Source organism: Strix aluco, chromosome 4, assembly GCF_031877795.1.
Source record: "Strix aluco isolate bStrAlu1 chromosome 4, bStrAlu1.hap1, whole genome shotgun sequence".
NCBI lineage: Eukaryota > Metazoa > Chordata > Aves > Strigiformes > Strigidae > Strix > Strix aluco.
Genome location: NC_133934.1, coordinates 51,216,286 through 51,230,829, shown reverse-complemented (window position 1 = coordinate 51,230,829; position 14,544 = coordinate 51,216,286). Strand labels below are relative to the sequence as shown.

The window sequence follows — 14,544 nt, the reverse complement described above, 5'->3', positions numbered from 1 at the left end:
ACCACAGACTGCCAAAAGTTGGGGCAGTGCATGAGGCGCAGACTTCCGAACTTGCTCTCCTTCTCCCCTAAGCATCCTTTATATGCCACCTGATACTGAACACCCATGTGACACAGCACTGTCTCTTATGTTCTGTACACTTCTGCTGAAGGGTGAGAGCAAGAGCCCTGGCCTTCCTCTAGATGGGTTTAGTGGTGCTTGGAAACTTTGTCTTGGATTTAGGGAGCCCAGCTTCTAACTCTGTGTCCTGGCTGCCTCGGCAAAGAATGCCAATCCAGAACATTCATGGCCTGAGAAATTTCCTTCCAGGGCACGTGTTGACATCAATTGCCATTAAAAAGGATGGGGGAGGGCGATGAGAAGAGGTGTATAATTGCTTTTACCATCTGTTTCTCCAGTTGTGTCAAGAAGCAAATTCAATGGGAAATTTTTTAGTTTGTCTTCTGTGACACAGAAAATAACTTTTCTTACCTTCCTTTTTTTAATTTCACTCTTGCCCCTGTTCTTTCAATAGACACATCTTTATTTTTCTTTAAGTAATCTTTATCAAGCAGAATGGTTGATTTATATGTATTTTATATTATTATTTTGCACCTTGTCATATTCTTTGCTGTTTGTACACTGGTACAGAATGTCTTTCTGTTACAGATTATCTGAAAAGGCTGCTCTGCCCTTTTTTCCTTTCACATTTTATTTTTCTCTCTCTTTGCTTCTGTAGATGACAAAGTCCACAGTGGAAAGATCCAGCCAAACGTGCCTAGTGCCACAACCAGGCCAGTCAGATGGAATACCTCAGGTCAGCTTCCGATTAACAGATGGTGGTTCATGTTGGAAGGAGATGGATTTAACAGATGAGATCTCCTTCATTAACAATGATGCATTTTTCTCCAGGTTAGTGCTCCTTTTTTTGTCTTTTTGTTTGTTCTGTACCTGCACCTCCAGCTCTGAGCATTTTGAACACTTTTTTTGCATTGACACTTAGAAAGTCAGTATGCTGGGGTGTAAGGCAAATTAATGTGTGTATCCCTGTTGAAGCCACACATTCCAGCAGGTTCCTTACAAAGCCAGCTGTGTGCTTTAGTTTGCCTTTCCAATACAAATTTTCAAGCATATGAAAGTGACCTGCTTGGTGAAGGAGTGCAGATGGACAGGACTGATCTAAGACTGCTTCTTCATACGAATGTTAGATGTGCCAACCAGGAATGAGGCACTGCTGGACTTGCTACTCACAAACCAAGAAAACCTGGTTTGTGATATCTTGGTTAGTGATAGCCTTGGCTGCAGTGATCACAGTATTATGGAGTCTGGGATCCTGCTGAGCATGCTGAAGATTAGTACTAAGACAAAAGTTTTAAATTTTAAAAAAGCAAACTTCAGCTCGCTCCAAGTTCACTTGGGAGGGATTACGTGGGAAGCTTCCATGGAGGATAAAGGAGCTAGCAAGTGCTGGGAGTTTTTTCAAGAATGCTCTCCTGGAAGCTCAAAAACAGTTCATCCCCTTTAAAGGTAAGGGAAGTAGGTAGAGCAAGAGACCTCCTTGGCTTAACTGTGAGCTTCTGAGTCTGCTCAAAACCAAGAGAGAAGCATACCAGAGATGGAAAACTGAATGAATACCCGTTGAGAACTACAAGGGCATTGCCAGGGTGTGCAGTGATGATGCAGTTAGAAAAGCAAAAGCTCAGCTGGAATTGAAATTGGCCAGAGATGTCAAAAACTACAAGAAAGGGTTCTTTAAGTACGTAAACAACAAGCAGAAACAGAAGGAAAATATTGGCCCACTGTCAAACAGGAGAGTTGAATTAGTCACCAAAACCACTGCAGAGGCAGAGGTTCTCAACACTTTCTTCACCTCTGTCTTTACCAACACTGTTGGGCCCCCGGCCTTGGGAACAAAAATCCAGGTCAGTGCAAACATAGACTTACCATCAGTGAAGGAAGAGTTTGTATGTGAACTATTGCAGGAGCTTGACCCCTACAAATCGATGGGCCCTGTCATTATCCACCTGAGGGTGTGTGCTGCATTTGTGTGGTGGGGTTTTTGATAGCAGGGAAGGGGGCTATAGCGGTGGCTTCCTGTGAGAAGTTTATCGAAAGCTCCCCCATCTCAAGTCAGACCCACCTCTGCGCCAAGGCTGAGCCAATTAGCAATGGTGGCCGCGCCTCTGTGATAATGTATTTAAGAAGGGAAACCTGAGAGGGGGTGGGGACTTGTGAGGAGATGTTAGGAGAAGGACACCTATGTGAACACCAAGGTCAGTGGAAGGAAGGACGAGGAAGGGGGTGAGGTGTGCTGGAGCAGAAAGCTCTCCTGTATCCCATGGTGAGACAGCAGGGCCACCCTCCTTGCCACTCATGGAGGTCCACAGTGGAGCAGAGGCCAACCTGCGGCCTGTGGAGGACCCCACACCAGAGCAGGCAGCTGCGCTAGGCTGGGACTCTGAGGAGAGAAGGCAGCCCCACTGTTGTAGTTCAGCACTGGGATGACTGCAACGCATGGGGGTGAGTCACGCCGGAGCAGCATGGGAACAGCTGCAGCCTGTGGGAAGAACTCATAACAGAGAAAGTTCATGGAAGACTGACTCCCATGAGAAGAGAGCCACATGGAGCAGGGGAAAGAATGCAGAACAGTGCTCCCCCTGTCCCTGAGAAGGAAGAAGGGGCGAACTGACTGCACCCCCCCATCCCCTGCCCCTGCATGGCTGGGGAGAGGAGGTAGAGATATCGGGAACAAAACTCAGCCCAAGAAGAAGGAAGGGGTGGGGGGATGTGTTTTTAAGATATGGTAATGCTTCTCACTGTCCCATTCTTTCCATTAAGTGTTGTCCTTGTTAGTGTTTTGAATTAAAGTGATGTTCTTTTTCTTCCCCTAACGAGCCTGTCTTTCGCCTGTGACTGTAATGGGTGAGCCACCCCTCCTCGTCCTTATCCCGATTCCTGAGCCTTTTGATTCATTTTCTCCTTCCCAGTTCTAGGGGGGGAAGGGGTGAGTGAAGTGTTGCATGGTACTCCGTTGCCCTGCAGGCTGAAACCACGACGGGGTGTCAAGAGAGCTGGCTGATGTTGTTGTGAGACCACTCTCCATAATCTCTCAGAAGTCGTGGAGATCAAGGGGTGTCCCAGAAAACTGAAAGAAGGCTAATATCACCCCCATCTACAAGAAGGGCTTAAAGCAGGATCCAGGAAATTATAGGCTCATGAGTCTTACTTCAATCCCTGGAAAAGTTATGGAACAAATTCTCCTGGGGGCTGTCACAAGTCAAATGAAGCACATGATTGGGAAAAGCCAGGAGGGATTCACCAAAGGCAAATCATGCTTGACAAACCTGATTGACTTCTGTGACAAAGTAACCTGCTCGGTTGATGTGGGCAAGCTGTGGACATTGTCTACCTGGATTTCTCCAAGGCTTTCAATACGGTTCCCCACAGCCTCCTCCTAGAGAAACTGGTGTATTATGGTCTAGAGAAGTGGTCTGTGTGGTGGGTGGGGAACTGGCTGACAGGCCTCACCCAGAGGGTGGTGGCAAATAACTCCTTTTCAAACTGGCAACCTGTCACAAGTGGGGTCCCCCAGGGATCGATATTGGGCACAATGCTGTTTAATATCTTCAGAAGTGATCTGGATGATGGGATCCAGTGTGCCCTGATGAAGTTTGCTGATGTGGGGAAGTGGACACTTTGGAAGGGAGAGCCACCCTCCGGGAAGACCTGGATAGGCTGGAAGAGTGGGCTAGCAAGAACCCTATGAAGTTCAGCAAGGACAAGTTTAAGGTCTTGCACCTGGGAAAACATAATCCAGGAGTGCAGCACAGGCTGGGATCTACCTGGCTGGGGAGCAGCTCTGTGGAAAGGGACCTGGGAGTCCTGGTGGACAACAAGCTCAGTATGGAACAGCACACTCTTTAGTCTGTGCTGCAGCGGCAAAGAAAGCTAACAGGATGCTGGGCTTCATCAACAAGGGCATCACCAGCAGAGATAAAGATGTCATCATCCCACTCTACTCAGTGCTTGTCAATCCACACCTGGAATACTGTGGTCAGTTTTGGTCCCTGCTATACAAAAAAAGACGTGGACAGGCTGGAGAGGGTCCAGAGGAGGGCCACAAAGATCAAAGGACTGGGAAGCCTGACATGTGAGGAAAGGCTGAGAGAATTGGGTTTGTTCAGCCTTGAGAAGAGAAGGCTTAGGAGAGACCTTATCACTGTGTCCCAGTATTTAAAGGGTGGGTACAAAGATGGAGACTCCCTTTTCACATGGAAAAGATGAGGGGTAATGGGTACAAGTTAGCTGGAGAGATTCCAATTGGACACAAGAGGAAAATTTTTCACAATGAGAACAATCAGCCACTAGAATAATCTCCCCAGGGAAGTGGTAGATTCCCCCACATTGGACACTTTTAAGATTCAGCTGGACAATGTGCTGGGCCATCTTGTCTAGGCCGTGCTTTCACACAGAAAGGTTGGACCAGATGATCCTTGAGATCCCTCCCAACCAGGTATTCTATGATTCTATGAAGATCAGGCACTAGAAATTACACTGAGCACAAGATGCGACTGAAATGTAAGGTGTCTCCTCCGAGTAATTAAGCGTATTTGATCTGCCCAGTTTAAGTCTTAATAGATGTCTGACTTTATTCCCATTCTCAGTCCAAAAAGGAAGCAGCTTTTGAGGGGTTTTGTCTTTCTGGCAGGAATGATGATAGTACTAGTTGTTTTTCAGACAAGACAGAGAATAAAGTATCTATAAAAGTATCTAACTGAATTTATCTATAAAAGTCTATCTGTCTAGAGCATCTATAAGAGTATCTAAATAAAAGATTATCTTGAGTTGCAATTGCTGGCATTTTGCCAATGAGGTGAACAGGTAATGGGCAATTTGATTTCTTGTAAAGTCCTTCCCTGAACATCAGACTGAACCGGTATCTTTTAGTTGTCTCAGGATATTGAATTGAGTCTGTCATTCCCTTTCTTCTTGCGTCTAGTGCAGCATGTGAAGAATTCAGGTTACGGTGGGAAATTAGTGTATGCTACTGAAATATGGGGTTGGCTTTATGTGGGAAATAGTGCTATTTACATGTCATGAAACATGACACCGCAGTGTCTCTACATACCAACCAGAACACAAAACGGAGGCAGTGCTGCCAGACACGTAACTGAGTGACTTCACTGTGTAAGCAGGAGATGGGTGCTATTCTCAGCACTAGCTCAGACAGACAGACAGCACTTGGCTTACGAGACAAGTTAGCAAATTATGCACTTACACCAGATTTTGATTCATAATAATTGTGGGACAAGTTAGGAAATTATGCACTAATACCAGATTTTGAATCATAATGATGGTGGTGAAGCATAGATGTCAAATCCAGTTTCTAGCCCTTGTGGGCACACATGCTTTTTAACTTCTATCTGTGTCAGCTGTGTGGTTTACTGTCCGCAAGCCTGCCCCCAGAACTCCTGCAGCCAGAAGACATCAGGTTTGTTTACACGTCTTCATTAATCTAGCTCCTTTTGACTGAGATGAGTTAGGAAACAATTACCAAAGCAGGTCAGCTGGCAAAACTGAGAAGCAGTACAGTTCTACCAACCAGACAGGGCCAAGCAGGTGGGGCTGGGTCAGAAGTTACGGCCTCTTGCATTGGTATGCTGGAGCTTGGCAGAGAGCATGCCCATGCCTGCACTCCACTACATGTTGCAAGGTATAAAGGGAAGTCAGGTGCTTGAGAGTTGAAACAAAGGACTGCTGAGTCTCCTACCTGGGAAGGTATGTGTGACTGACATACTTCATGAGGTGCCCCAAAACATTATGACTCTTTTAGGAGAACATTCCCCAAAAGACGTAATTGTTTGCTGTAAGAATTCATACTTTCCCATCAATATGTAATTCCTTAGAAGAGTACTGTTGAAGCATGGGGCAGTTGGGCCAATACTGGCACAGGACATTAAACACGAAATAATGAGATGTGTTTGTAATTAAGCAGAAGCCTAATCTCTATGCTCAGACCTTGAGGTGAAAGATGTCTGCATCTCTTAATTTTATCTGGGAAATTAATAAGCTGTAGAAATTAATTCTTTTGTAATCCCATTTTGTTCAAGAATGCCCTAGTTTTCTGTCCTGTATGATACTTCTGTACATATTTACCTAATTGGGTTGAGTATCTGCAATGCTGTTAGCTTCCAGTACTTTTCTGTCAATGATCTACTGCTGCTGCTGAAGGAGGAGTAGGTAGCTCTTATTGTTTTCTACCCAGCTCCAGGATGGCAGGTTGTTGGGCAGGACAGGATGGAGAGGAGGGCCTGGACCACCCCGAAGAGGAAGAGGGGAGAGAGGTCTCTAGCAGACCTAGCACACTTGAGGGACATCTCTCTGTGCAACAGTCAGAAACCCCAATTCCCTGGCATTAATGTAGTGCTCTGATATATCAGGAGTGGTTTTAAACATGGTTTTGACAGCCTTGGGTCGCTCCTGTGTAATCAAAGCTCACAGTGAGTTATTACCTCAGTGCAGGGCTACATTAGGAGTTTTCACCTTTTTCAGCAGAAGGACTCTGGCATCTGACCTAGACTATGAAGTGCTTTGCAAACACACTGCTATTCTTATTGGGTGTTTTATGTCACAAGGTACTAACAGTTCTTAAATAAATGTTATCATTAATTATATGTAATTATCAGGTACATTTTAGTGAAATGAGTGTATCTGCTCAGTTATCGTATGATCTTTGTTAGAAAAGAATAAAGGTTGTTCTTGGCAATGATAATCATTTGCTGTTTCATGAAAACGCCTGTGGTTTGTTCCCGTTCCATGCTCAGATGCCATGATATGGGTGGATTAGAAGAGGATGAAGGGCTACACAGAATGGCAGATGCAGAACTCCACCTTTAGCAGGCTCACAGGTGTAACAGTGAAGAATTAACCACACACACCAAGCCCGTAAGCCCCCCCCCCCCCTGCCCCCAGCAAGGACTGTAACCTTTAATAAATTTTCAGTTAGTTTCATTTGACACTAGAGCAGAGGTCTTCAGGGAGAAAATGAGAGACTTCTGGTTGCTTGGTAATTTTTGATACTATTTAAAATACCTCTCAGTATGTCTTCATACAGTTGACCTTAAAATGAAGATTGGTGTATTAAGTAGCAGCTACAGTTGTGACTATGTCTTCTAGAATGGCGGCTTACCAGCTTTTTAAATATTGAAAGACATGTTATGCCTGCTTAAAGGTATGATATTCCTCATCTCAGGAATTTTTGGAAGGTGCTGCTGTCATCTGAAATATGTGAAATATCAGTTGCAGTCAAAACATATTGCAGAGCATAAAATCTGTATCACCTTCTGTTCACAACTGTTATCTTAAGAAAATGGTATTCGTAAAGTTGGTATGTTCTTTTTTCTGACCAAAATAGGTGGATTAACTATATGTACCCATAATTCCCAGTAGTACATAACGTATGTGTTCTCTTGAAAATTGCCTCATTATTATAGCTGTGTGCCAAGGGCAAACTGCTAATTATGCAGTAGCAGAAAAACATACCTGTAATGCAGTCTTCGAGTAAATCCCAAAACAGTGGAGAAAGAAAGGAAGGGACAGGAGAGAAGAGACTGGTCCTCTGAAAGAAGGTTGTAAGTCTGCAGGCAATATGCAGCCCATTATGTGTTTCTGTGAGGCTTATCTCATTTTTGCAAGAGCTTCTGTGCAGAGCTTCAGAGCAGGGCAGACAAACCTCCAGACCCTGGGAACCACACACATACTTTATCTTTACCTGGTTGAGAGCCATAAGACCCACACTGCAGACCTCGGGAGCCAGGGGAGGCAGCAGCTTTGGGACTAGGGTATAGGCAGGAGGGAACAGGGCTCCCGGGGCCTTACCAGACCCTCAGTGAGAGGGGGGCTAGGGTGGGCTTGCAACTCTGTGAAGCTCAGAGTCCCTGTTTAGGTCCCTCTTTCTTTCTGCTATCCAAAAGGAAAAAGTCTGCTGAAAACTCTGGTTCAGAAGGAGCATACATAACTGCAGTAGGAACTGGAGTGATTTTGGATGTGCCTAGAGGTGCTAAAACTTAAGTGCTTCAAATAACAGATTCAAACGGACTTCAGGAATAGGATATACTAAGATTTAAGTGGATGCAAAGGTAGGGAGGGCTTCTTGCAAGCAGTGTGCTTAGCCTTTCATGCTAAACTTCATATACAAGCAAAGAAAAGGAATAGCCTTCAGGGAGGAAGGAAAACACTTCCTGCAGCCAAAATGTGAGGCAGGGGATTGTTGATGGTGAACAGAAATGTCTTTCCTGATGCTGGCTCAGGAGTGCATGATTGTCACCATCCTGGATCTTTTGCCTGGGAAAGGGTGCTGAAATAGGCTTTGCTGTCAGTGGCTATTCTAGCACTTGCTGGAGCTGCATCTTTTTGCAGTCCTCATACTGTTTTGAAGGAGGATCCCTCAGTGGGAAGGCACCCTGCTGTCTGGGGTGCTGTTAGGCTCTGTGTGTGTTCCCTAGGTGGAAATATCAGAGGAGTGCGACTGGGTACCCTTCCTTGCTAGTACTGGTTAGGTGCTGGGGAATGGGTGTGTATATGGCAGCCAAACTTTGTGGAAAACATTGTGCAGTTCTTGAGAGCCAAAGCTTAGACCAATCACAGCAGTTGTTCAGTAAGCAAGCCGCCTTCTCCAGTACTTTCTAGCCATGTCTTTGTGTGCCAAAGATCATAAATCTCTGTTTGTGGCTGCAGTCACAGCTGCAATGAGATTTGCCAGCACAGATACCCCGTGCTGCCCTTCTAACATGTGCATGTTCTCAAAGAGAAGGTTTGTTTATATCAACCTTTTGTTCACAAAGATCCTTGTATCTGGTCTATGTCCTGCAAATAAAGGGATCACATGCTGTAGTAGCCTCCCTAAAATAAGGGGTGGGTTAATGTACACTGCTGCACCCTCTTCTTAATGGCACTGCATGTTCTTGCTGTTAATTGTTGAGGTATGAAAACACATGTATTTGTACACTGAGAAGTTTGTGCTTACTATAAACAGTTTCCCTATTTGTTGGCTTTCCTTTTAGCAGCTGTGGTTTAAAACCAAGGCAAGCCAAAATTTACCATTATTCTCTGGCACGTGATAAGAACTTGGGTGCCTGTTGTTGCCAGAACAAATCAAACAGGGGGGCTGGTGTTGTTTGCTTAGCTGACTATTTTTGTTTAGGTTTGGGGTTTTTTTGTTTTTGAAGTCTGTCGTGCCAGTACATTCAGTCCCTATCCAAAGTAGTAATTTGCCTTATCACTGAGGAGCCTTGCTGCCAGGTTTACAGAAGGGATTGCAGCCAGCAGGGCTGCCCTCTGACAGGCGTGGATTCTTCGAGAAAACTGCTCAAGAAGGGAGAACTGGTCTAGGAAGAGGTCGGTGGGGAGGTGATGTGGGCGGTTGCCATCTGCATGGTTCAGCAGCAGCCTCTGGTGGGCCCTGCTCTGAGCCCTCAGAGAGGACTTTTTCTGTAAGGTATTGTTTCTGTTTGTCACTTTGTCTCTTTAGGTTGTGTTGAGTTAGTTTTTCCAAGCTGACTCATTTAACTTTGAGAGTACATTTGTCTCCACCCTCCTATGCAATCAATTCCCTTCTTTCTTGCATTGTGAGATGCTGGCAGTAGGAACTGCCTTGCATAATGAGTTGTTAAGAAAAGCATTCCGTTTTCTAAAAACACAGCCACAAAGACATGTGATTTATGTGTCTCTCCCAGGTAGGTGACTGTGAATGGCGAGTCAGGGTGTGGTATCAGCTCTTCCTGGGTTCTTCTCCCCTATCTATAGCCAAGATGTAATGGCAGTCACAGAAACATGTAATTATGTAGATTTTTTCCATGCAAGTCACCTGGGTGGATTTCAGTTTACTTTTCCAAGTATTTGCCCTCTCTCTTCCACCCTGCACAGGTTACTCCTTTAGATTAGGCTTTGTCCCTTACACTGTTCTAACCTTCCAATTTACCTCTAGCCAGCTTATCTTTGCCCCTCTATGCAGGATTGACCTGGTGACAAATTATGTCTTGTGGGATGGAGAACATTTTGAATCTGATGCCCTGACCTGTGCCACGGAAGTGGAGCAACAAGAATCATAAATGAAACAAAGATCTGATGACTCTTAGATGTAGAAAGCAGCACTTTAATGCCATAATGTGCATATGGAAACAAAAGTTCTTTCAGTCCATGAGCCAAGTATATTAGCTTTTCCTGTTTCCTGGGACAGCATCCAGCAGCCTTAGAAACCAGAAAGGGACTAAGAAAGTTCACAGCAATTGAGTAATCAAGCTGAAAAAAACTGACTCCCCTTCTGTATCTCAGGCATGCCCTCTCAGCTACAAGGATTCTTTATTTTGTCCTCTTGTTCTTTTTTTTTGTATCAGCTTTTACTGTGAGGAGGAAGTCCCTTCATCTCATGAGGCTGGTGGCTTTCTGATACTAGCTGGGTCAGATAATAGTTTTTGCTGTAGGAAATAAGGTGCAAACAAAATTGTGCCAATTTTGAAGTCATTTTCAAACAAAAGGATCGGTGACCTCTTATGGGAGAATACACCATGGATAATAAGGAATTTAAGCCAGCCTTGGAAATCTTTGTGCTTTTAATATTTGTGTCTGCAAATGCCAAGACACCCATCACTAACCTGTCTTACTAGCAACTAGGGAAGAGGCAGAGCCTCTGCACTGTGACTTATTTTTACTGCAGTAAGCAAGTAGTTCCCTCTCCTGTAGCTTCCTTAGCCTGTCTCCTGAAGTGCCTGGTGCTTTGTTCAGCTGAGGAGGTTCAGCATAGCATGCCTTGTTTCCGGTAGCTTTGCAGAGCAAGCAGTTTTCTACCACCTGAAGCTGTGAGGTACTCCTTCCTGTGCAGCTTCCCAGAGGGGACCTGGGCCCACGTCCTGCAGGCAGTCCTCAGGAAGATCAGCGGGCAGAGGTCACCGAGTTCTCAGCCAGGCTTGTTTGCTGCTGCAATTTCCCGGTTCAGCTGAAAGAACTGTGCATTTGGACGTTGTGTTCAGCACGTTGCAGTGTAGGTTGATAAGAGTTCAGCTGTGACTTCCCATGACACACATGTATATTTTTAATCAAAGTGATCAGCTGGCTGTCTAATAAGAAGAGGCTGGGGGTGGTAGGACAGAGTTGTCACTCACTGCTCTTGTCACTTTGCTTGCATCTGTCTCTGAGCTGTTTCAGTGTTGTAAAATCCTCCTCTTTCACGGTCGGTGGCCATGAGAGATCATTTTATCTGTTGTGAGGAATGTGATCCTGAGCTGACTGCTTGTCTACAAATTGCACTTTCTCACACTGGCTCAGTGCCTTCCTCCTGGCCTTAGAAGGTTGCAGTTAGAAAGTGTGAAGATTTCTGTTCCGTTTCTGTACCAAAGCTTTCCTTTTCATCCTGCATCTGTTGCAAGAAGTGTATTTGCACGGGGGATGACTGCAAAGAGAAGCCACTAGGTAATTGCAAAGAAATTACTAAAGGCCATTTAGATGTTAATGACTTCCAGTCATTAAGACTTTGACAGGACTCCTGGAAACAAGAGATTCCACCATGAATTCCTCAGGCCCTTTCACAGTCTCCAAGCTCTCTGCATTCAGAAAGTTTGAGTCATGTAGGGAGGGATTAATATCTAATAAAATAACATTTTTATTGTCCTGCATTATGGTTAGGAACCACCTAACCACCATGAAATGATTACTCTCTGGGGAGCACTGCTAACAGTGCACCATGTTTTATAAAATTTATAGATGTTTCCTTCAAAAAAAACCACCCTGAAGCTTCAGAAAGTGTAAAATTGCAAGAAAGTCAAGTGACCAGCATTCTGAGAGGGCTACTATGCATCACAGAAAATAAGTTTTCCTCTAAACTGTTGTTAGCTTTTGCTGGATTTATACCCCTTGGGTAGAAATACTTGGATTTTTCCCAGGACTGTGAAGGTGGGTTGGGAAGTTGTAAGCTTACAGACCTTTCTCTTGTTGTTCTGAATGTTCCAGGTAACTAAGCATAGGGCATAGGCTTATGCTTAACTTTTGTTTCCCTTCAGTATCCACTTGTGCCACTCCTAACATTGCTCAGACTGGCCTGCAGCAGGACAGGAGCATGTTTCCGCAGCCTGGACACGTATAGGGTGGTTAGACTCAAAGCTTATGTTGCAAATGAGGGGCACAGCAGTGAGCTGCACTGATTGAGTCCAGCATCCTTGTACCTATCTGCGCATAAACAATAATTTGTGTTTCTTGATGTACACACAGCTGGGTGCAGGAAAAAGCCCTGGGACTGGCCTGAGAGGGCTGTGCTTTGGTCAAATACAGTCAGGTTTTAATAGATCTACTCAGGGTTGTCTTTTAGCCAGGATCTCCCTTGCTTCTGTGGCACGTGCATCTTCCAGCTCTAGGCAGAGAGATGGAGTTACTCTCACCCAGCTCACTCTTCTCTTAGTGCCTCCCAGCCAGAGTCAGTCTCTCCTGCCAAGTCATCTTTTCCAACCACCTCTCCTGGGAGCCAGGCCGGCCGCCTGGGGCACTTGTGCAAAGGGAGGAGGACTCCTTTCAGTCACGTCATTAGCTGAAGAAGAGGAGCTATTTCTAGAGGGTTTTTCTGGAGGGTGACTCTGCCAGACTGCCTCCCTTGCCAACACGGATGGCAGTTTATCTTTCAGTGGAGTAAAAAGCCGCGTGCACCAAACATGAATGGTGTGACCTGTTCCTTAGCTTTGCTCAGCCCTTTCTGATACGGTTGTTATTTTTGTAAGGCTAAAGGTGAACTGCAGGCACTTCACTTGAAGATGCTTTAGAAAGCAGGAAACATGGTGGATGCAGAGGCATGGTGTTCAAAGGATGGTAATTTTGCAGAGGATTGGAAAGATGTTTTTGGAAGGTGGGAAAGTGTGAAACCAGTGACATTTTTGGTAGGGAATATAAACAATGCAGGGAGTACCAAGGGCTCATTTAAAAATTTTTTGAATCCTTTTGCTGATAAATGAATGCTTTTTCTTCAGTGTTTTCTATGGCAAGCATTTTCATTGGTCTGAAACAGCTAAATTTTTAAAGGGCCTTTGTGCAGACTGTTTTATAAACATAAGTGTTTAGAGGAGTGGGAGAAATTTTGTTAAACATTAATATTTAGGAATGTTATTAGATTAGCAGAGTTTTGGAAAAAACCTGCTTTGAAAATAGCTTGTACATGACCAGACTCTTTCTTGTTTGCTTGCTCTCCCATGCTCTGGCACTTGAACTAACTGGTGCAAATGAAGCACCTAGTGACCTGTTGCACAGCATGCTTTACCCTGTTCCCACAGCAGATTAGCTGGCACAACCATTCATTACTTGATGCTTTCCCAGAAAACCCTTTAGGAACCTACTCCCAATCCTCCCCCTTCTCCAGGAGGGAGGCCAAGAAATAATTTCTGGGCTATCCCATGGGGCGAGAGTCCTTTGGAACAAGTTAAAGCGGCTGACAAGCGGGTGTGGCAGTGGAGGCAAAGGACACTGCTGCTTAATGAAGAGCAGCCACAGCAGCTAATCCAGGTCTCCTAGGAGCTTGGGGTGTCCCTCTCGATGGGAAATGTGCTTGCATGCTTATCTGTTGGCTGAGATCAGGAACTCTGACAACCTGAAGCTCTGAGAAGCTTTCAGCTTGGTGCTTACTTTTCTCGTGTCCCAGCAAGTTTAAGGAACAATTCTGGAATATGTTTCCTCCTTAACAGATTTTAACTAGCTTTGTTTAAAAGGTAATTTGGACTCCAAGTTGCAGGAAGGAACAGAAGAGCTACAGTGCAAAAACCAGTATATTCCCCACAGATATGCCAACAATACTTGTATTCCTAGGCCAGTGCAAAATATAAAAGGGGTAAAATGAAGTCAGCTGATAGCAACCTGCTTCTCTTTTGGACAAGAGGAGTATTAGTTAAGAGAATGAGTAAGAAAATTCCACAAATTACATCTGAGCAGTTTATGTAAGGCTTGGTGTTCCTAAACAGAGGCAACCATAAGTTGTAAGAACGTTAAAAATTCACCATCATCTTTGATGAATTGTGTCAGTAGTTAGTTATCCTCACCATTTAAAAATGTCTCATTTTTAATCATAATTTGTCTTTCTTTGACTCCCAGCTATTGCATCTTGTTAAGCTTGTGAGTACTAGGTCAAATATTAATGTTTCCTGCATGCATAGGCTGTTTTCTTTGGAAAGCACTAAACGTGTGGGGTTTAGTTCTTGTGCTCCTTTCATGGGTTGTCTCTGATCACTCTTCAGTTTTTCACAACTTGCTTGAGAATGGGAATTCCTGAACTGATCAGTCTTCTGTGGCAACCACCCCAGTAGGAAATACAGACATAACACACCTTTTCCATGGAATATCCATGCTGATGCCTCCGAGGACAATGTTAGTTTCTTTAGCTACACAGTCACTCAGGGCTTCTATAGAAGTGCTGATCTTGCATGATATCGTATCCCCCTCATCCTGCATATAGTTCCCAGATTTGACTCTTATATGGCTATACTGAAACTTCTAATGATGGCTTGCAAACAATATACAAAAAGAACCACCAGTGTTATT

The 14,544-nt window shown here is 44.6% G+C and overlaps 1 protein-coding gene across 8 annotated transcripts in view; it reads left to right on the top strand.

The window, feature by feature from the left end:
• Positions 1–14,544, top strand: part of FAM13A (family with sequence similarity 13 member A) — a 139,953-nt gene that overhangs the window by 58,652 nt on the left and 66,757 nt on the right. For all 8 annotated transcript variants that reach the window (XM_074823087.1, XM_074823086.1, XM_074823085.1 and 5 more), the window contains one exon: positions 719–891. In XM_074823087.1, coding sequence (XP_074679188.1) covers positions 719–891 — 173 coding nt within the window. The remainder of the gene's footprint in view (positions 1–718; positions 892–14,544) is intronic.